Raw genomic sequence first — 22976 nt, 5'->3', positions numbered from 1 at the left:
TGTCCAGAAGAAACAAATCAGCAGAAAGCTGGGTTCTTGTGTGTGTGTATGTGTGTGTGTATATAGCAGCTGCTTTTCCATCGAAGCAGCATGCCGGAAATACCCAAGCTCCAGGGCTGCAGATCTTGCATTTTGCAATTTTTTTTTCTCTTAAAAGATTAAAGTACAGTTTCAAATGATTGAAGGTTGGTGGGAGGTGTAAATGTGGGCACTTGTCACATTAATTCTTCAGATGATTAAGTTCTTTTCCATTTCTTTAAGGCTGTTTGCAGTTGGGTTTGATGTCCTGGTTCTGGGTGAGTGTGTTGTGGCAGTTACCAAGGTGACTTTAGCTGACTTTCAACAATTTATTTTTCCCTCCAGCTTGAGACGTCTCTAGCCCTGTGTGCTGCTGATTCTTTTCTGCAAGCCCCCACCCCACCTCCCATTGCTATTCATAAGCATTTTTGCCTGCACCATAGAGGCTGGGATTCTCTAGCAGGCCCCGCCTGGACAAGCCAGGCCTCAGCCCCTTTCAGGAGGACAGTAGTGTGTCTGGAGGCAGGAACCGGTGGTCAAAGATGGCACAGGGGAGTGATCGTGAGAGTCACCCCCTGGTTCTTTCGCTTAAACTCACTCTGAGCCCTTCGACTTGTCACCTCACCTCCGTAAGACTCAGTTACCTCCTCTGTGAAAGAAGGCTTGACAACAGAGCCTACCTCGTGCTTGCTGGGAGGAATCAGCGAGTGAACCTATGGCCTTAGCAGAGGGTTGGCGCAGAGTAAGGGCTCAGGAAACATGGCTCAGGAAACACTGCTTCCTGAGTTCTGCTCTTGTTTAGGCCCTGAGGGCACCCTATGTCTCCACTGAGCCCTCACCTGTCACTGCTGCCTCCCTCAGAAGGAAGGGAGGCAGCAGTGGCCCTGGTGGAAGGGAAAGAGAGTTAGTCAGAAGTCTGAGGCTTCAATCAGAAGTCTGACGCATGGTGAGCGGGGACGCGTCACCCACTCTCTTTTGTAAAGGAAAGAGGTAGATTAAACAACCTGAGAGCTTCCTTCCAGTCCTGAATACTGTGACCCTCTTGGCCATAGCATTTGTCTCCTTCACAGGTCTTGTGCAAGGGCAAAGCCAGGGGAAAAGGCAGTTTTAGAGCTGACTTTAGGAAAGCAGAGGAAGGGACCGCTTTGTGAAGGAACAGTCAGATCCGGGAGTGAGTCCTCACAAGGAGAAGGCCAGCAGGCAGGCACGGCCTGTGACCTCAGGGGCACGTCTAACCCACTGCCGCCACAGGGCCATCCTCTGTCTTTTGCCTGTGGACCCTACACCTTCCCCTGGGGAGGTGCCCTGCCTGTCGGGGTGCCACCCTGTCTGCAGGCCCCAGCACCTAGCCCCACAACGTGTGAGGAGGTTGGGCCTGCCCCTCAGTGGCTGTCCGGCTGTCATCCTGGGTGGCTCCTGCCTGCCACTTGAATGATAAATAACTAGAGCTTCTCACCCAGTTTTTGATGGACACTTGGGGAATTGTTCTGAGATTCACAGCCCAAACCAGGATCCGGCCTTTTGAATGGGATCAGTGGGTAACTCTTATTTCTGGCTGAGGCAGATTTGAGAGGTTGTCAGTGGGGGCAGCTGAATTTGAAAGAGCAAATCTTAGAATGCAGAGGGACCCTGTGTCCCAGCCGTGGGCTGCACTTTTGGTGGGGAGCAGGCAGGAGGGAGGGTGGGGCAGCAGCGACAGCTCACCGTGCCACAGTCAGGAGGAATCTGGTACAGGCTCCTGGGGCCTTAAAGCCCAGCAGGGCAGGGGCCCAGTTCTGCTTTCCAGCCAAGCCCACTGGTCTGACTCCTAAGAGCCCAGTTTGTACTCAGCAGTACAGACTGTATCATCATCTGGTTAGATGAAGGATGTGAATGTCCCTGCAGCTCCTGGCTGTTGGCGGAATGTGCATCCTCAGAGCCTTCAGGTCAGCTGGACAGAAACTCTTGGAGTCGCATCTCATGGTGCTCAGAGCTAGGGCTCGGAGGCTCCAGGGCAGGAGAGGAAGGCCTCCCAGAAGCTCCTGCTGATCACAGGGAAAGACAAGCCACTGTGCCATAAACTTTAATATAGAATGTTGGGGCCAGGCGCGGTAGCTCATGCCTGTAATCCCAGCACTTTGGGAGGCCGAGGTGCGCGGATCACCTGAGGTCAGGAGTTTGAAACCAGCCTTGCCAACATGGTGAAACCCTGTCTCTACTAAAAATACAAAAAAATTAGCTGGACATGATGGCAGGTCCCTGTAATCCCAGCTACTTGGGAGGCTGAGCAGGAGAATCGCTTGAATCTGGGAGGCGGAGGTTGCAGTGAGCCAAGATCATGCCACTGCACTCCAGCGTGGGTGACACGGCGAGACGCTATCTCAAAAAAAAAACAAAAAAACCCACAAAGGCTGGGTGCAGTGGCTCACGCCTATAATCCCAGCACTTTGGGAGGCCAAGATGGGCAGATCACCTGAGGTCAGGAGTTCGAGACCAGCCTGGCCAACATGGTGAAACCCCGTCTCTACTAAAAAGACAAAAATTAGCCGGGTGTAGTGGTGGATGCCTGTGATCCCAGCTACTCAGGAGGCTAAGGCAGGAGAATTGCTTGAACCCAGGAGGCGGAGGCTGCAGTGAGCTGAAATCGCGCCACTGCGCTCCAGCCTGGGTAACAGCGAGATACCATCTCAATAAAAAAAAAAAAAAAAAAAAAAATAGAATGTTGGCCAAAGATGCAGGCTTTATAGAACCAGACCTGCCCGAGACTGGATCTCAACTCTGCCCACTCCCTGGCTGTGCAACCTGTGCAAATTACTTAGCCTCCCTGTCCCCAGTTCCTCCTCTGTAAAAAAAAGAGAGAATGGTGGCAGCCATCTCTTGGGGGCATTGTGAAGAGTAGCCAGTCAGTGAGAAGTGCTTGGTGCAATGGCTGGCGCTCGCCAGGCATATACAGAATGATGGCTGTCACCATCATTATCATCAGTCACCATTATTGTCTTTATTACTCAAGATCCCAGCTGGAGACTCCCATCTTGCTCCTCCCTGAGCTTTTCACCTTGTGCTGAACCATTTCCTGTGCTTGCTTCACAGGAGCCGCAAAGACAGCCTGGAAAGTGACAGCTCCACGGCCATCATTCCCCATGAGCTGATTCGCACGCGGCAGCTCGAGAGCGTACATCTGAAATTCAACCAGGAGTCCGGAGCCCTCATTCCTCTCTGCCTAAGGTGAGTGAGACAGCCCTATCACACAGTTTACCCCACAGCAGCCAGCTCAGCCTCCAGGGGGCACTTCAGAGCCTCCCCAGCCCCCTCCCCCAGCAGGCGTCCTCCAAGGCCTCCAAGGAGCCACCAGGCCCGTGCTTGCGGTCTCCCCGATAAGGGTGAGGCGCCTGTCAGCAGCCTACACACCTAAGCAGGCTGGGGCTCAGGGAGGGAGGAGAGCTACTCCACTTGGGGCCTGTTTAGGAGCCTGGGGACTGTGAAGCAGTTGGTCACCCCCATGTCACTGGGCCATGCGGTGTTCTCCTTGCCCAATCCTCTGGCTGGCCTAGGTGGTGAGAAGTCTGCCATGCTTCCTAGAGAGGGTGTCTCTTGTCTGCATCTCCTATCTAGCCCAGAGCAGCGACAGTCTCCAGTGGGCCCAGCACTGTGAACAGAGAGCCCCACTGGTCTCTGATTGCTTGTTTGACAGAACTTCCTCGTTTGCAAGTTCTGGAGTCAGAATCCACAGGGAGAAGTATTCTTCAGCCCTGCTCCCCTTAGGAAGGCTCTGTGACCCAGGGAGTCTCAGGTGCCCCCAGCCACCGACAAGCCCAGGGCAGGGATGACAGGGTCCCCAGTAGCACTGGTTTGTCAGGGCGGGGTTGAGTGGGTTGGGCTCTATTTTCTCCTGCTTGCTGCTTTTCCCATGCAAAACACTCAGTTCTAAAACCTAGTGGCCAGCCCAGCAAACTCCTTGAGGGACCAGGAAGCCCAGCTGTGTCCCTTCTGCTTCTGTCCACAGTGCCAAAAGCCCAGCCCTATGGCCAGAACTCAGCTCTGTGCTCAGGGCTGCTGCATGGCTGCATCTGCTACAGCTGGCTACCCCACAGCCCTGGGGCTCCACCCACACTTTGAGCAGCAGAGGCACCAAGAGTAATTCTAAACTCACAGAGCAGTGACAGGGAAGAAGAATTTGCACACTTGGGGACTCCCCACTGTCCCCAGCACCTGGGAGTGAGTTTGAAGGGTAACTAGCCTTGGCCAGCCACCCTGGGCAGCAGACAGAGAGCAAATGGCCAGAATGAACAGGACCTGGCGGGACCCACCGCCACCCCACAGCCACATCCTTCCCAGCCGCTTCTCTGACCCAGGCCCAGGGCCTTTCAGCTGGTGAAGGGTTAATTGGAGGCAGCCTGAGAAGGCAGAGGGCAGGTTCTACTTCCCTTGCTGATGGGTGGCTCTGCCCATTAGCTGCCCCTGCCTGCCCCTCCCCCAGGTGTATTTCCAGACTAGGGATTAACAGTAACTCCTGTGGCTCCCTGAGTGACCCCACTTGGCTTCAGTTTGCTTGCTTGCTTTTTTTTAAAAGATGTGCTGTGGCCTTTGGGCCAGCCACTTGAATGTTATGGGAAAGCCAAGGAGCAGGTGGAAGATTCTGCCCTGGACACTGAAGTGTCCCACTGCGGAGGCACTATCCCATCGTCCCAGGGAAACTTGTTAGACACTACTTCACCTCCATCCCCTAAGGGGGGATGTGACCCGCCTCTTACCTCTGGGCATGACCTTGAGCACATTGCTACCTTCCCTCTCTGCCCTCAATTTTCCTAAGGGGGGGTGAGCTCCAGGATCTCTGCAGGGCTTTTGAACTCAGTGTTTTCTGCTAGCTTTGAGCACTTTGGAAGGATGATGTTAGAGAACTTGTGAGAGGGGCTTCTCTTTGAAGGTGTTGAAATGAGTGTGTTTGGATACAGTCCCCTGTTGATGGGCAGGTGGGCAGCCAGGAGGGCATGTACCTGGCCTGCGGACCATAGTCCCCACTGTCCCAGAGCCTTGGCCAGGCCTGCTGCTCTTGGAACTGTTTCCAGGCCCAGCTCCTCACTGTCTCCATGTTCCCATCTCCAGGGGCAGGCTCCTGCATGGACGGCACTTTACATATAAAAGTATCACAGGTGACATGGCCATCACGTTTGTCTCCACGGGAGTGGAAGGCGCCTTTGCCACCGAGGAGCATCCTTACGCAGCTCATGGACCCTGGTTACAAGTGAGAAGGCCCTTTTTCTTCTCCCTCCTTCCTTTCGTAGACTTCCTTGCCCACCCCTCCTCTTCTCCCTTAGCAGCTCTTGGTGGCGCCCCTTCCTGGGGGGCTGGTCACGAATGCCTCATGGATTCAGAGCCTGGGGCCTGTGTGTAGATGTGGAGTGTGGATGCTGCTACCCACTCCAGCAGCTCTAGGAGCACTTCCTGACCTTCTCCCCCGTCACCTGAGACACAAGTGTTAACTCTCCAGGCCCTGGCTCTTGGTAATTCTGTTTCCCGTGGAAATCCAGGTTGGAGGGTTATAAGACTTTCTGCACTCTGGGTAAACCAAGGTACAAGAACTCAAGGATGAAGCAAGATGGGAGGATGTGTGGAGGCCACTCTCCAATGGCTACATGGAAATCCCACCAGAATTCAGACAGTGGCATGTGTGCCTGGGCCAGGGGCTGGGCATGCCTCAGTGGGAAGAGCCTCCCCTTCTCAGCCTACCCCCCATCTGACAGCCCTCCCATTCCTCCTGAGTTTGTGTGACCAGAGACATGCTGGCTTGTCCAGAGCACTTTGTCCTTCCTTTGCTCTTCTGGCTGCAGTGAGCTTCAGAGCTGATGCCAAGCAGGGTACCGGAGCCTCAGAGCCATAGGCCTCCTTCCAGTCCCCACCCTGTCCCGGGTCTCTAATGGGTGCTCAACCTACTCCACCACACTCCCGAGTGTCTTGGAGGAACAGCATCCTTTTTTGGCATTTGTTTGTTGGGAGTGGGGAGAGGATTGAACCCTTGACCTCACCTCGCTCACAAGTATCAAGAAAGGGAACCTGACCCTAAACCTAAAGGTGGCCATACCTGGTTTGTGAATGTATTGCAGAGGCATGCAGCATTACAGTAGAGGGGAAGAGAAGGATGCTGGGTTTGTGGGTTTCACCCAGTCTGGGGAGTCTGTGAAGCATATGTAGTCGATACAGACACACTTTTTGTCCCTGCATGTCTACAGAATTTCTCCTCCTTCAGGCCAGGCCCCTCTTCTCCCCCCACCACCAAAATACTAACCCTTAATTAAAACAAACAGCAAACAAAGGACACCAACCACACTCCCCAGACTAAGCTGAGATAGAAATGGAAGCTAGTGCTTTAGGGATATTGTGTTCCATAAATTATCTTGCCTTTTTCCACTGTTGTTATTATATCGTTTCATAACAAAATTACTTTGAACCATAAAGTTATAAATACATTTTAAAAGTCCCACTTGGTAACATTAGATTTCTGTCCATGTGGTGTTGGTAGTTACTGTAACAAAAGCTCTGAAGTGTAATATTTGAAATTAGCCCAGCACAAGTGGAAAGGGCCTCCCCCCATTCCCCACCCCCAGCCATGTCCCGGGCTGCTGCCTCTGCCCCCGTGGAGAACAGGGAGGGAGCAGGCTTGTCTCCTGGGCGGAGCTGCTGAGGAGGCTGGAGGTAAGGACAAGCCCCTGAGAGTTCACAGGTCATCATTCCCAAGTATCTTCAGGTAGCGTGTGTGTGTGTGTGTGGTGTGTGTGTGTGTGGTGTGTGTGAGAAATATTCAAGCACGTTTTCCTGGGACAGTCGGGACTGGGGCCTCCCCAAACTGCAGAATACATTCTACCCAGTTATGTTTCACATCCTCAGCTCTGAACCTATCCTCAGAGCTCTGCCCTCCCCTCCTGGAACGTCTTTCTCTCCTGAGGAGAGGGTAGTCAGCATCTCCAATTTTCAGCAGCTCAAGAACCTTGGCCCCCACAGGACTTGGCAGATGTCACCTTACCCCTCAGTCCCCTGAATGCCCTTCGGACCCAACCCCAATTCCCCAAGCCCCTGACCTCCTAGCTGCTGGGGTTCCCACTCCCAGTGCCACAACCCCCTCACCTCCCTGGCAGCCCCTCAGTGAGCCTGAGGCCCAGCACCCGCTGGCTCCCCAGCACATGGTCCCCTCCCATGGGCTGTTGCCCAGGGAACCGGGGCGCGGTGGGAACGAGCTGCTGGCCTCGGCATGTTTCAATAAAGTTGCTGTGCTGGGAGCTACTCAATCAAAGGCCTGTGTTATGGGCTCATTAGTGTGGTCCACCACGGGGCCGGCTCACAGGAGAGCTCCTGGGAAGGCTGGCGGAGGCCCCACACCCCAAGCACCCACCCTTGATCACCGAGGGGTTTCTCAGGCCCTTTCCAAGGAGCCCTGGGAAACCCTCTGACCCTGCCCCCAGCCGGATTCTCAGCGGTGGAGCCAACACCCACACCAGCCCTCCTCCCCCTGCCAGGCAGTCAGCACTTTCTGCCTCTGACTGCCAGCCAGCCGCCCCTGTTAGGGTCTTGCCACTGTGGTCACAGGCAGCTCCCTTGCTTGTGGGAACCTGGGCTTGTAATTACTTGTGGGCCTCTAGGTCTCCCTCTGGGGCTGGCTGTCTCCCCGGGAGTCTGCAGGACCTCCTAGAGGCCTGGGGTTAGACTTGCAGTCGCCAGTGAGGGCCACTCCACTGGGCCAAGGAGAGCCATGGGTCCCTCAAGAGGGGACCCCAGCACAAAGAGGCCCACCCTTGCTCCCTGCAGGCATCTCTTGCTCGTGCCCCCAGGGTTCCGAGGTGTCTCCTTGGGCCTTGTGTGCCCAGGCCTGTTGGGGGCAGAGGAGTAGGAAGGAGTGAAATCCAGTAGACCCAGGACATGACGAGACCCAGTCTTCTGTTCTCTTAACTGCTGCCCGAACTCTCCCATTGGTCCCAGCTGAAACGGAGGGACTGGGATGACTTTGTTACAGCAGCCTTGGAAGCCCTCACTCCCAGCCTTTGCACCTTGTTCTGGCCACCAGCCCAGCCAAGGCCTGTTATCTCTTGGGAGAAAGCGTGGCAGAGACATCCTGCAGGGGGAAGAGTGACAAGAAGAGGCCGAGAGGAAAAGGCAGAAGGTTTGGGAACCCGAGCCCCTTTCCGGAGCCTGTGGAATGGCCTCAGACAGGCCCCCACACCCACCTGCTCCCCAGCCTAGCCCCATCAGTCCAGGCCCAGTAGAGTCAGGGCCCCAGCAGGTGGCAAAGCAGGGCTGTCTGCAGCACCAGGTGGAGCACAGTGGACACTCCCTGCTTTATGGAGGATCTGGGGGTGCAGGAAGCCAGCTCCAGTTCTACAGGCTTTCACTTTCCGGAGAACAGCACCTTGACTCCGTCTGCCCTGCCATTTGCTGTTTTCATCCTTGCTGAGACTGTAAAGCTTATCAGCCAATTCTGGGGCTGTGCAGGAGGCTCTTCAGACCCTGGGAGGGGCCTGCCAAGGTCTGCTCCCACACCTCCTTCCCCCAGCATTCCTCATCCTGGTGGCTTTAACAAGCCTCTCTCCCTTGAGCCTGTCAACACTGGGCTGTTAGTCTTCTGAGCGGGAGCCCAGCCCAGAGCTGAGTCGTTCATCCGTCCCCAGCCAGGGTTGATCTGAAGGGGGATAAGTCTCAGCCCCAGCGGTCACATAGGGGTCACATCACCAAATATGAGTATATTGTTTTAGGCCCCGCAATGCTTTCTCAGCTGTGTGGTGTCTGACAGCTCACCCAGGTGGCGCCCCCAGTCCCAGCCATTCTCTGCCAGTCCTGATGGGAAGCCCCAGGCGTGGGAGAAGACGCCCAGCAGCTGTTCCAAGTGGGCTCTGCTGCTCCAGGCCAGGCTTGGGAAGGTGCTGCCGAGCTCTCCTCTGGACAAGCCCTGCCTTCTGCTACCCATTTGGATATTGTGTAGAAGATGACTTAGGAATCCTCAGCCCATGCCCTGGGCACCTCCTCTTTGGTGCCTCTACTGTTCCTCCTTCCACGGGTGAACCCAGCCATACTTATTCTCCCTGGAGACCTTTGCTTGGACTGCCCCTGAGACCTTGTTGTCCAGGGGGACACCCATTAAGGTTTAGAGCCCAGCAATGCGCCTGGGGAAGTACCCTCCCTTGTAGGAAAGGACTGTGATGCCCCACTGTGTCCCTGGCAGCCCACAGCCAGAGCAGGAGTCTGAGCCTGCTTCTGGCCACCAGAGCCAGCTTTTCACCGCCCACTAAGAACAGGAAATGAGCGAGACCTGTGCCCCCACTGCAGCCCGCTACCTGCTGCACCACACGCCTCTGCCCCCGACCTGGGTTGGGGGTGTTCTCCAGGCTGTTTTCTGGCTTTTGTCTGGCCTGTGGAGTGGGAGTGGGAGGGAAGGGACACAGACAGGACTGCTTCCCCGTCCCTGCCTCCTCCACTGCCATCGTGGGTGCCAGAGCAGCTCCTTGGCAAGCTCTTCCACTGTAAACAACACATTTCCTTCCCTGAGAGGAGGAAAGGGAGGGAAAAGAAAGCCAAACTTGTTGGGAAGCAAGTACAACGTGTCAACATGAAGAACAAACAAGGCCCTGGACAAAGTGTGGATTGTCATACCAAGGGGAAGGAGTGGGCATTGTCAGCCACTCTTTGCAGACTCAGAAATATCATTGACCACAGACATCTGAATCGGCGTCAGATCTGTAGCAGCTGGGCCCCTGCCTGCAGCGCAGCCTGGCTTGCCCAGGGCAGACACTGACACAAGATCACTTTTCGGGTTCCTTTCTGGAACTTGCTGGGGCCTGGGGAATTGGGATGTTGTTAACAATCCTCCCTCACCACCACCCAGCCAAGCTGGTTAAGGCAGCTGGTGTGAGCCCACTGGAGTAGCTGCTGGCCTAGATTCCAAGCCCCCCTCCCTGGCCAAAGGTGGGAACTGGGGGTAACCAAGATCCATTGCCCCCCTCGAAGCTCAGCCAGTTTGATGGTGGTGAAGCTACAGCCACCAACTCACCCCTGTTGGTTAAGCCTGTGCCCAAACCCCCTTTCCCTGTGGGCCTGAGTATTTCCCCAGCAGCCCCCCACCATGATCTCCTGGGGCACCACTTAAAAATACAAGTGCTGGCCAGGTGCGGTGGCTCACACCTGTAATCCCAGCACTTTGGGAGGCCGAGGCGGGTGGATCACCTGAGGTCGGGAGTTACGAGACCAGCCTGACCAATGTGGAGAAACCCCATCTCTACTAAAAATACAAAATTGCCAGGCACGGTGGCTCATGCCTGTAATCCCAGCACTTTGGGAGGCCCCGGCGGACGGATCATGAGGTCAGAAGATCGAGACCATCCTGGCTAACACAGTAAAACCCCGTCTCTACTAAAAATACAAAAAATTAGCCGGGCATGGTGGCGCATGCCTATAATCCCAGCTACCCGAGAGACTGAGGCAGGAGAATTGCTTGAACCCGGGAGGCGGAGGTTGCAGTGAGCTGAGATCGCGCCATCGCACTCCAGCCTGGAAAAGAAGAGCAAAACTCCGTCTCAAAAAAAAAAAAAAAAAAAAAAACATGGGCCTTGGCCTTGCCCCAGAGTATTCTGATTCAGGAAGTGTGAATGGGGCCTAGCATCCCCATATTTTCAGAAGCTTCCCAAGGGAGTGTGTTGCTCAGATTGGTGGAGGGTCTTCCTCTCTTATTAGAGGGTCTCCTTCCTCTGAGGGCTGTTTGTGTACAAACATAAGTGTTTTCTGCCTGGCTCTTGGTAAGTGCAAATATCAGTGAGTGCTGTTATCAGTATTATTTCTACTGCTACTTTCTGGGCTAGAGAACTGTCAAGATGTATGTATTCACTAGGCTGGCCTGGGAATTTGCCCCACTGTCCCCACTTGGGAACCATCTCTGGGCATTGGTTTGCCTTCCTTTTCATTGGCCAGTCTGGTTTTTTAGCAGTGTCTGTGACTCTAAGGCTTCCAGCCCTCTTAAGTTGAGCAGGTGGCCAGGAAATGTGTGGCTGGTGGAGGCTGGGACTGCTGATTTTCCAGGTCATTGGTAAAAACCAAAGCTACCTTCACTTCCCTCATCAGAAGACAGAGAAGTCATCCCCATCTCTATAGGCTTCTACAGTTGGGGTGTCTTCCCCAGACAGGAAAAGAGCATCCTCTATCACCATGAGATCAGATAGCTGTTCCTCTAAAGTCCAGAGCCTTGAGCCAGGCGTGGTGGCTCATGCCTGTAATCCCAGCACTTTGGGAGGCCAAGGGATGGATCATTTGAGGTCAGGAGTTCAAGACCAGCCTGGCCAACATGGCAAAACCCCGTCTCTACTAAAAATACAAAAATTAGCTGGACATGGTGATAGTCACCTGTAATCCCAGCTACTCGGGAGGCTAAGGCAGGAGAATTGCTTGAACCCAGGAGGCGGAGGTTGCAATGAGCCAAGATTGTGCCACTGCACTCCAGCCTGGGCGATAGAGCAAGAGATTCCATCTAAAAAATAAAAAGAAAAGTCCAGAGCCTTGTCTCCTCTGGGTACCTACCCTTGGCAAAGTGGGGATGATAGTCACCTCCCTAGCAGAACTGCCATAAGGATTCAATGAAATGACACTGATCAAGCTCTTAGCACAGCACCTAGCACATGGTGGAGGTACTGCTTCTGCTGTTGGCCATTTTTACTGTCATTTTTATCATCACCATTCCCATTATTATTCGTGACAGAGCCAAGCAGCTCTGTAGGGACCCAGTGAGCCTCAGGAGTGCCAAGCCCCAGAACTGCACAGGCTTTTCCCACAGTTGCATCACAAGGGCGAGTCTGTTACTTGGGAGAGCTCACAGGAGCTGCCCCATCTTAGCTGTCTATCTCCAGTGTCCTGTTGATAAGATCTGTTAACATTCTCAGCTCCAGGTCTGAAATATACAAAGAACAGGGCCTGTTTGTTCAATCCAACCTTCTAAGGTTTAACTCCCAAAGGAAATTAAATTAGGTGCCTGGAGCTATGACAGTCTGTCGTGTTTCTTTGCAGAGAATGTCACCCTTAATATCATGTAAATCTCATGTATAATTTTTCCCCTTTAATTCTTTTAAAATAACGTGAAGTTTCCAGCAGGAACCAGCAAATCACCAAAAGCAAAAATGGAGGAGCAGCTAGGGTTTGTCCTCATTTTTGATCTGGCCATCCCCTCCCCCAACCGAGTCCAAAATAAGTCCAACACAGATGGTGCCGCGCATGGTCATTGCTCTACTAAAAGCCACCATAACTCACCCTCTCCCTAGCACCAGTTCCAGACTTTTGTCAGGGGAACCAGCTTAGAACTGAACTCAGTGTTAGTGGCATTACGTTTCCTTGAAGAATAACTCAGGTGTCTCACTGGGTGGCCACGGTCCCTGTGAACCCTCGCCCCTCTTCCTGTCCTCCCTCCATCCCATCTCACCCGCAGCACTTTTTTTTTTTTTTTTTTTTTTTTTTGAGACGGAGTCTTGCTCTATCACCCAGGCTGGAGTGCAGTGGCGCAGTCTCGGCTCACTGCAAGCTCCGCCTCCCAGGTTCACGCCATTCTCCTGCCTCAGCCTCTCCGAGTAGCTGAGACTACAGGCGCCCGCCACCACGCCCAGCTAATTTTTTGTATTTTTAGTAGAGACGGGGTTTCACTGTGGTCTCGATCTCCTGACCTCGTGATCCGCCCGCCTCGGCCTCCCAAAGTGCTGGGATTACAAGCGTGAGCCACCGCGCCCGGCAGTCCCGCAGCACTTGTTATAGTCCCACATCTATTTACTGATCTGGCAGAAAGCCCCTCCCTCCAAGTTATTCGTGAGTTAGAAATTAGCCCAGCCTGGCCCAGACTGGAGCCATTGTAATATAATTGGGTTTTAGGTATGCTTGTGTTTGTGCTAGCATTTGCAGAGATGGCAACGAGCCCCGGAAATGCCAAAAATATGAATGTAACTTTTGTACTGCTTGAGCAGACTGGTGATAACTGGTGGGGAAACTGAACTTTTGGGGAGGACACCCCTGGGATAAGAGAGTAGGAGGAGCAAGGGCTTAGGCTATGAGAGGGAGTACGTGTATGGCTGGAGTCTGTAGGCAGAGTCGGCCAGTCCCACTTTGGGGAATTAGGAAGAACTATAGGGGTGCAGCTCCCCGGACTTTGCCAACTTTGCCTCTCCTGCTCTGTCTCTAAGCCTTGTCTCTGTCCTTGGTCGGGGCCCTAGCTCCTAGAACAGAGAGTTTGGTGAGGAGATGTGGACCAGTGGTCAGAGTTATTTTGTTCCTGCTATGGGCTTGGAGCCTGGGAAGGCTGGGTCTCTTGTCTCTCTGCCAGCCAAGAGAGGGTGCTTGTCCTGGTGGGAAATGGGCTGCCTTTATGCCTGTGTCCTTGGAAGGATGAATGGATAAGTCAGTGTCCTGCGGGTGAGAGTTCAGCATTCGGGAGCAGTACTGCAGGCACTAAATTGAGAGTCCAGACATGACCAGGATATGGTCTTAGCCACTCACAAGCCGTGTGACACTGAGCAAGTTACATAACCCGCCTGTGCCTGTTGCCTCCACTGTAAGGAGACAGGGAGATGAGCAGTTAGCACGCCCGGTATGATGGCAGCTTTTCTGCTCACTTGGGGGTAGTGTTCTTACTTCTCACTCCCTCCTCCACCCCATCCACTTCTTGCTTTGGAGACCTCCGTCCTGTGGGCTCCCGAGCCGTCCTGTGTGCTCACCTTCCTTGTTATCTCACAGTGTGGAAGCTTTTGTTCTTGGCAGCTGACAATTCCCAGGGGAAACCTGGTGGGTATTTTTTCAAGTTCTCAATTCTCCTCCTCACAGAGAGGGGGTTTCCCCTCAGAGGAGCCCCTCACCTGGATCTTCACCCCATTATCTTTCTTCCTTTGTGCCCTACCTGGGTGCTCAAGGTGTGCGGGAGGAGACAGGTAGAGCTGTGGCCTGGGGGTACAGAAGGGTCTGCAGTGGAGGGAGGCTGGGAGGCCCTGGGGACAAGGACAGGGAGGGGGAGGGGTGAAGGAAGGGGTCAGAGTTGGAAGCGGAAAGACACCCTCACCCAAGGCATGGTGGGGTGCAGACCTGGGATCAGCTTGGCCTGGCTCTGCCTAGCAGCCAGACCAGAGGGGTGGGTGGGGAAAAATGGCCCAGCAGATTGAGGAAGGCCTGGTTTTAGAGGCCCTGAGAGCCCTTGGACGTTGGTATTGACTGTGAAAACTTCTTTAGCAGATGAAGTTGGTGGTTGTGCCAGCCAAATAGTGGGGCCAGACTCAGCATCAAAGCGAGAGGCAATGAGATGTCAGACTAGAACAGCAACGTGGAATGCTGGGAGGTGACCTAGAGAAGAGGAACCTCAAAGAAGGCTGGAGGAACTCAGTGGCTGATCGAGCACAGCAGGGCAGGGGCTTGGGAGCTTCCAGCCTGGGAGGATGTGGCTACTGTGAATGGGAATGGAAGTTGGGAGTCCCTTTGTCATCTGTAAAATGAGACGTTGGTCCACAATCTCCAGATTCTCCAGCTCAGACATTCTTGGATGTACCTTCCAGGGCACTTCCAGATTTCCAGATAGGGCTTGTATTCCAAATCCAAACAGATTCCTTTTGTCCTGCTATGGTGAGGGGGCAGAGGGGGACACTAGAGCCTGACTGGGCAGCAGCTTTAATTTAATTTTTTTTGTTTTAACTTTTCTTTTTTATTCCTTTTTCTTCCTGAGATTCCTTTTTACCAGCTCCACCAGTGTTCATCTCCCTTCTGGGAGCAGCATTCCCAGCTCTCCCAATGTCCTCCCTCCCCTCCCCATTGTCCCCTGACCCATTTCCTTCTGTGCCTCAGTCTGATATTGCAGGGAGGTGAGGGTGTGGGGGGAATGACAGTTGGGGACAGGCCTCAAACACTTCCCTCTGCCCCTTGAACAGATCACAGTGAGCTCATCTCTCCTCCCTGGTCAGAAGAGAGATATAAAGCTTGGTGGTTGGCAAAAAGATCATACATTTAAAAATAATAATAAAAGCCTGCCTTGTGCCTTCACAGATTCTGTTGACCGAAGAGTTTGTAGAGAAAATGTTGGAGGATTTAGAAGATTTGACTTCTCCAGAGGAAGTAAGCTTGTTTGACTTTCCCTGACAATGGATCCCGTCTCTGGGACCATGTGTGTGCGTGCGTGCATGTGTGCGTGTGTACCTGTGGTGCGTGTGTGCTTGCATGTATCTGTGTGGCTGCATCTGTGGGCTCCTCCCCAAGGTGCAGGGATAGGCTGGAGAGGAGACTGTAGATTTCTCTTCTGTTTCTATGCACCCTCACCATCCCCTGCCCTACCCCCAGCCCTTGTAAGGACACCCAGCAAATCGTCTGAATTGCCAGCTCCTGAGAGCCTCATTGAAGAGGAAGCCAGGGCCTTCAGGCTAGTACGAGTTCTCCCCAGCCCCTGCTGTTCCCTGGCAGGTTCTGAACAGAACGCCCATGTCTGTTGCCAGAGAACATTCCACTGGGGAGTTCTGGTGGGCAGCAAGGGACTCCTGCCCTCGCCTCGGGCCACCCAGGAGCCACTCTCCCTTCTTCGTCCTCCAGCCATGAGCTGTCCCTCTTAGTCTCCCTCTTCCAGCCCTGGCTCAGAGCCGGAGGAGCTGGCAGGCTAGCTGTGGCTGTGCCTTCTCTAGCTACTCCTCTGGGGTAGAGGAATGGAGTCCATAATCCCCTTTGTTTTTTCTCCCTTGTTCCCGGCATCCTTATTTGCAGGGACTTACCTCATCCTGGAAAGTCCCTTCCCCTCCCCCGCTCCTGCCCCCAGCACCCCAGTGGGATGGGAGCTTTCCTGGCCTCAGTGCCCCATGGGTTAGTGAACATTAGCAGGCTGGCCGGGCCTCTGGAGAGCTCTTCTGGGCCCTGCCCTGCCTGTGGCAGAGACAGACCCTTCCCTTGCCCTGTCTGCTGGGAAATGTGCTTGGGGGAGAACTCCTTCGCCTCCCAGGGACCAGGCTTTCTACCAAGAGGGAGGCCAGGCAGGAGCTAGGTTCCAGCCAGGGCTGGAGCTTCCAGCTTCCAGGGCTCCCTAGGCTGCAACAGCCAGGACACAGGCCTCTGATGTTCAGGAAGCTGAGGGGAGTGCACAGGGCGGGACTGTCCAGTCCAGGTCTCCAGTTGGACAGGAACTCCCCAGAGCCAGGGTCACCCCAGTAGAGCAGGGTCTCCTCTGTCCTCTGGGATGCAGCTTGAGAAATTTGTTCATTTATATATTCCAAAGCCATCAAGCACCCAGTCCATGCCAGCCAATCAACCCCCACAAGTCACTGGTCCCTGAGTCCCAGCTCCCCATTCAGTCAGACCAGAGCCAGCTGCCCAGAAGCGCTTCCGGAGAGGCCTTGTCGCACTGGGATGGCGCTGTGCCAGGCTGCTGCTTTGAGCTTGGGGGTAGGAGGGGGACAGTCCAGGCAAGAGGGACAGAAGCCTGGGGGAGCAGAGGAAAGTAGGTCACTAAAAATGACTTTTTCCTTTTTTTCCTTTTCTGTCCAGAGGCTGTCCCCACACCCTGCCTCACTCGCCACTTTGGTCCTGGCAGAGACAGTCCCCCAGCAGAGGGAGCGAAGAGGGAGGCAGCCAGGAAGGGTCAGGCTTGTCTGCCTCCAGCCCCAGCCCGAGGCAGGCTGAGAACACTGTTCTCTCCTTTCTACCCTGCCCTGACTTCCGGCCTAGCCAAGTTAGAAAAGACAGACCCTGTGCCAGGCGTGGTGGCTCATGTCTGTAATCGCAGCGCTTTGGGAGGCTGAGGCAGGTGGATCACCTGAGGTCGGGAATTCGAGACCAGCCTGACCAACATGGAGAAACCCATCTCTACTAATAATACAATAATTAGCCGGGCTTGGTGATGCATGCCTGTAATCTCAGCTACTCGGGAGGCTGAGGCACGAGAATCGCTTGAACCCAGGAAGCAAAAGTTGCGGTGAGCCGAGATCGCGCCATTGCACTCCAGCCTGGGCAACAAGAGCGAAACTCCGTCTCAAAAGAAAAAGAAAAGAAAAGACAGACCCTGTGTCTAAGTTTCAGTATCAGTCCCAGGCAGTGAGCATTTATTGAGCTCCATCTGTGTGCCAGACTGCATGCAAAGTTCTACAGTAAAGAGGGAATAAGAGGCATCAGCCCCTTCCCCTTCCCCTACCAGAAACTCCCAGGTGAATGGGAGAAACAGAACTGTAGGCAAATCAGTGTATCCTGGGATGGGGTGGGAGATGTTTGGCTCTCCTTGGCCACCACTGGGACCACTCTGAGGCTGGTAACCCTGGGAAGTGGTGCAAATGAACACCGGGAGCAGGGTGGGGATTGGCCCCTCTCAGGCCCAAGGGATCACCTCAAACCACACTTGTCCCACTCTTCTGCTCCCACCAAGGCTGCAAGTGTGGTTCTGACTTTGGGGCCGAACTGGGGCCTCCTTCCCTTTGGAGCCTTTGGCCAAGGCTAGAGAGGACAGGTTCCAGGGTTCTTCCTGCACTAGCCTCTGAAAGAGAGGCCATGGCAGTGACAGAGCTCAGGCCACTTCCCCACAGCCTCCAGACCCTCCCCCAGCCCCCATCCTCCAGCCCCAGGGCCTCAGGGAGTAGATTCCTTACGTGCCTGTGGCCAGAGGCAGAACCAAGGAAGTGAGCAAGAGGGAGGTCAGCGTAGTGGAGAAAGGAGGAGAAAACGCCCTCCTCCAACCTGGCTCATTATTGGCAGGCCGTGGGGAAAGAAGGGGTCACCAACTCCAGCTGTTTGAGCCCAGCCTGCCACCTGGGTCTAGCATTTGAGAATGAAGCCAGGCATCCCGTGGCCTGTCCTATCCCTAGCTCCCCGGGGACAGGCCTGGGCAATCTCTGGAAAGAGCACGGTGTATTCTGCTAACCACTCACACTCCTGGTCTGTGCTTGCTCCCTCCACAGTTCAAACTTCCCAAAGAGTACAGCTGGCCTGAAAAGAAGCTGAAGGTCTCCATCCTGCCTGACGTAGTGTTCGACAGTCCGCTACACTAGCCTGGGCTGGGCCCTGCAGGGGCCAGCAGGGAGCCCAGCTGCTCCCCAGTGACTTCCAGTGTAACAGTTGTGTCAACGAGATCCCCATAAATAAAAGGACAAGTATGAGGAAGACTGCGCAGCGCCACCCCGCAGCCCAGTGGGGTGCCATGCACAGGCCACAGGCCCCCCACCTCACCTCCAGCTCAGGGGCCGCACCCCGCCACTGGCTAAGCCTTGTGACCCATCAGGCCAGTGAGTGGGCAAATGCGGACCCTCCCTGCCTGCAGCCCGCACAGATTCTGGTTTGAGGTTTGACTCTGGACCCTGGCTGTGCCCCTAGGTGGAGACAGCCCTCTTTCTCACCTACCACCTGCCGCACAGCCCAGCAGGAGGGAGGCGGACAGCCAGGTGCAGAGCGAGTGGATGCACTTCCCAGCTCATCTCTGGAAGCCTTTGCTACTCAAGCTCCTCTGGCCGCGGAACAACTCCTCTGATCATGTTTGGTTTTCTTCTTCCTTATTTTATTTTGTAGAAACCGGATGGTATTTTATTGCTCTGCAAAGATGTCCAGAAGCCATGTATATAATGTTTTTTAAACAGAACTTCATTCCCCATTGAGCTTTCGCATTCTGTGACAGAGGCCTAGGGCTGTATCTCTCCCTGGGCTGCCACCAGAGAAGGTGCTTGGTGTTCGCCTGCCAGCCCAGAGCCCTAGAGGAGCCGGCTGCACAGAGAGGCTTTTCTTCCCAGCTGGGCCTGATGGAGCCCGGGGCAGGGGGAGAGTAGAGACACTCCCTTGTGCAGCTTTGAGCCTAGTTTAGCTGGGGCCAGGGAGGGGTGCTACTGGTTTCCAAGTGAATGGGTCTCAAAGACTTGGTGACCCCAGCCTCATCTTCTAGGCCTTTTCCACTCAACCAGGCCTACCTGGGAGAGGGTGAGGTTCAGCATGTCACACACCATCCCCACTGTCACTCAGGGCCTGGGTCTCCAGCTCTGTAACCAGTCCTGTCCCATTTCCTCGGTCCCTGGGCCTCCCAGCCTTCAGGCTGTAGGGCTGCCTTTACTAAAACTGAAAAATCCACCTCTTAACATCTCTTTCACTTTGGTTTTGCTAGCACTGCTCTCTGCCGCCCTCCCATCCTCCCTGTATCCATTCTTGCCCTATCTTTCATTCTCCACTCCTCATCCCGTCTCCTTTCTGGCATCCTGGCCTCTTGTGGTCCTCAGCCCCTCAACCCCTGTACTGCAGATCTCACAGTTTGCCTTCCAGAAGCCAGCCTATCTCTAGCCCATGGTTTTGGAGTTCCTCTCGGGTTATCTCCCACTCCTGACCTGGAACCAGCAAGCCCCTTTCTTGCCTTCTTACCCCCAACTCTAGGGACGGGACTGTTACAATACTTCAAGATCACTCTTTACACCTCTTCAAAGCAAAGTCATGACCATGCAGGGCTCCTCATTGCTCCCATCTGCCTCTGCTGCACACACAGGCACCACTGGGGATGCCACAGGAGTGCCCACAGGGTGCAGGACTCCACTGATGAGAGATCCAGCCAAAGAGCTGCCCCCAGGGTATGAGGGCACCAGCTGGGTTCTCCAGGAAGCAGGAGTTGGACCTCCATGGAGCCACTAGGCCTGGCCTCCTCTACACATCCCTAGGGCTATCTGGTTAATTCCATCAAGCTCAGAGTTACAAGGCATATCAGCCTGGAGTATTTGGGAGAGACTGGCTCCAGGTCCCCCCAGCCAAGATGCAAGCCACTCGGGACCTGATGTCAGCAGCTGTGCCTCTACTGCCCTGAGGACTTACCAGAGGGAGCCCTACTGGCCTTCCCCCACCACAGCAGCCCTGCCTGTGAAGCTCTTGTTTCAGACATTTCACAGGCAGAGAGGTGCCATCAGTTTGCCTCCATTCCTTGCCACCATGACCAGCCTCTCCCTGAACTCTCTCTTGCTCGGGACCTGCCTGAGGGCTCCCTGCTGCAGTTCACCCTGCTTCCATCTGCTGGGTGCCTCCATCATTGGTTGGGTGGGGATGGGGCATTTTCTGAGCTAAGCTTTGTCATTAGTTTGTGAAGCACCTGGTCAGCAACTTGCCCCAGGCCTGGAGGGTCTTTGTAGACTGAAGGTAGACACCAGCCAGCATGGTGGCCCTGTTCTGGGGGAGCAGGGTAAGGCAGGAGGAAGTGGGTGAGCTCCGAGATGATGAGCACATGAAGCCTGTGGTCCCTTCGTACCCGCAATATGTCAGGAGACTCACGCTCATCCAAGATCCTGCAGGGGCCAGGCTCCATCTCCCTGGCTCTGAGGGCAGGACAGGGCATCACACATCTCTGACCAGGCCTCCTTTCCTATGGGCATTGGTGCCTCCCAGAGGTTTCTTGGGCTGCTGGCTGGTGAGAGAGGACCCTTAAAGAGGATCAAGCCAAGCTGACCTTGGACCCTGTCCAGCACAGCTTCTGGCACAGGATGCTTGGTGAATGTACCCTTTCTTTCCCTCCCTGCAGCTCTGTGGGAGCCCCTGACCTTGTAGTGGGTGGAGGAGGTAATGGGCCTGCCTCCCTAAATCTGCCTCTTCTGTAAGCTGCTTGGAGACTTGCCTAGTCCTACCTACCCCTCCAGGTCCCCGGTGCTAGAGCTTCTGAGAAGGGCCTTTCCCTTTGCTGTTTGCCTGCTATATAAGGCAGGCTCCTGTGGCTCCGCTGGCTCAGTGTGGGCTGCAGGAGGACTGCAGACTCAGCTGCAATTCTGAGAGGGGTTTGGGAGGCTTGTGCGAGGTCTCAGGCCTCTCTGGGGAGCTGGTGCCTCTTCCTGCCCGTATCTTTCTCTTCCAAGGGCAGTGCTCCAAGGCAGGGACTGGAGAAGCCGAGGGGAGAGTCTAAAAGGGCTAGAGCATTTTTAAAAATAGACACAGGGTCTTGGGACTGGGGTTTCGGATTGAGTTGCAAGCAGGGAGAAAACCTGAAGGTCGGTGCCCCTATGGGGCTGACCAGTAGAGAATTTCCTTTACTGTATTTTTGTATCTGGTCTTCCCTCTCTGGCTTCTAGGACGTCCATGCCAGGTGAGGTGCCTGGGTCCCTGTTACAAGTCAGGAGCCCTGTAGGGAGACCCCTCCTTTTGTACAAGTACCTGAATGCTGCAACAAGCAGATTTTTGTAAAAATTTATATTAGTTTTTAATGTCAGTGGCGACTCGGTTCCTGGGGCTGCAGCCAGCCTGGGACTTTTGTAAGAATTTTTGGGTGACTCACTTAGATGTCGTTTCCTTCTTGCCCCCTCTTCCTCTCTGTAATCTAAGTGCATTAAACATCTTTGCAGAAGTGCCTGGGTTGTGTGCTCATTTCTGGCTGCCTGGAGTAGTAGCGCAGGAAGCCCGGGGCCCTGGCAGAGGGAGTGGGTTGTACTTAGCCACTTAGAAGCCAGGATGGAGGGAGGCCCCCAGGATTGTTGTCGAGAGTGGAGGAGGTGCCAGAGAGTGGGATCACACAGCTGGTGGCTCTTCAGTCATGAAGAAATGACCTTGCAGGGACAGGCTCTCCCTCACTGGTCCTGAATTCCTCTAAGATCAAGGGGGTAGGAGCGAGGAGCAGTCTGGGGAGATGAGGCAGTGGGTAAAGACCCTCTCCCTGCCACTTCATCCCTCTTCTACCCTCCTCTCACCAAAAACCCCTTTTGCCTTAGGAAGAGGGGCCCGGACAGGTGAGGAGCGCAGGCCCTCCTCATCTCCTTTGGAGTCCTTGCCCCGGCTTCCAGCTCCTCTCACATGACATCTAAATTCCACCTCCTAATCCAGGGCCCAGGGGCAGGATCCAGATAGAAGGGCAATTCAGAACTGGTGGCACCCACTGGGTGACACAGAGGCCAGCCCACCCACCCTAGCAACTCCTGGCAGTGGAGGGAGGTATCAGGTATATCCTCCTTGCCTGGACTGCCCAGCTCCTGCCTCTCCAGGGCTGGTGGGCAGCAAAACAGCCCAATGCCCAGTGTGGGGAGGCACTGTGCTGGGGGAGAAGGCACTAGCCTGGCAGGCAGGATGAGGGCTGCACCCAGACAGAGTTCTTGGAACCTGTGATCACCTGGGTCCTCATATATTCATTCCTTTCTGGTTTTCTATCCTGGATAGTGGCAGGGGATTTGGCTGGGGCTGGGGGCTGGGGTGGAGGTCCTAGGACATAATAAGCAAGGGAGAGGGGGTGTCAGCTCCTATGAGGGGGCTCTTATGTCCCGTCCCTTCTGTGAGACCTAGCCATGTGAGGGGCCTTTGCTGAGAGGTCCACACTCCTTCCCCTGCAGCCTTTTACTGAACTCTCCAACGGAGCAGTGCAGCAGGTCCTGTCTGGGGCCCTCATGCCCTTTCCCTTTTCTCCCTGGAGACTGGGGGCTGGGGGAGGTATCCTCGTCTGACTTTAGCCTACAAGGACACAGTATCAGGGTGAAGTTCTTGCCCCAGAGAATGCAGAATAGCAAGATCCTCTGCTTAGGTGGTTCTGCAAGACACCAGGCTGACGCTGTTTCTGGAAAGAGAAGGACTCCTGGGCCTAGGGCAGAGACCCTAGCCCTAGAATTAGGGAGGAGAGAGATCTGTCATGCCATCTGTAATATTTCCTCCAGAAAGTCCTGTGGCTTTCTCCCAGGTGTCTGCTTTGCCTCATCTGGGGGTGCTGGGGGCCCTGGGGAGGGAGTCCCACAGGCTTCAGCGGGGCCGGGGAGCCTGAGAGATTTGCCAAACTGGCCTGACCAGAAGAAGAATGCAAGCTACAAGTGACTCAACCTAGCCTGCCAGGCACTGAGGCAGCGGCAGGGTGCAAGGGGGTAGGTGGTGGGGAGGCTAGGGTGGGGTGATTTGCTGCTCAGGAGAAGGGGGAAGCCTGCAGGGGCAGGTCTGGATGTGGTGTGAGAGGGGCAGCCATCTGCAGGCCCCTTCCAGGGGACATGGCGGGACTGACCCGTTCCCTCCTTTCCTCCTTATTGCCAACAAGTCTGAGAGGTGAGGGCAGCATGGGG

At 54.8% G+C, this 22976-nt stretch overlaps 1 protein-coding gene across 4 annotated transcripts in view; it reads left to right on the top strand.

Moving 5' to 3' along the window:
- Positions 1-21292, top strand: part of SUFU (SUFU negative regulator of hedgehog signaling) — a 131412-nt gene extending 110120 nt beyond the window's left edge. For 2 of the 4 annotated variants that reach the window (XM_003255399.3, XM_012505870.2), the window contains exons 9-12: positions 3088-3222; positions 5101-5239; positions 15025-15093; positions 17904-21292. In XM_003255399.3, coding sequence (XP_003255447.1) covers positions 3088-3222; positions 5101-5239; positions 15025-15093; positions 17904-17993 — 433 coding nt within the window. In that variant the 3' untranslated portion in view covers positions 17994-21292. Of the gene's footprint in view, positions 1-3087; positions 3223-5100; positions 5240-5525; positions 6816-15024; positions 15094-16503; positions 16630-17903 lie in introns of those variants that run through there. The other 2 variants (XM_012505869.2, XM_030807669.1) reach the window with 2 other exon arrangements.
- Positions 21293-22976: the final 1684 nt, after the last annotated feature.

Source organism: Nomascus leucogenys, chromosome 3 (assembly GCF_006542625.1).
Source record: "Nomascus leucogenys isolate Asia chromosome 3, Asia_NLE_v1, whole genome shotgun sequence".
Taxonomy (NCBI): domain Eukaryota; kingdom Metazoa; phylum Chordata; class Mammalia; order Primates; family Hylobatidae; genus Nomascus; species Nomascus leucogenys.
Note: the sequence above shows the minus strand (reverse complement) of the source record. Positions and strands in the feature narration are given on the sequence as shown.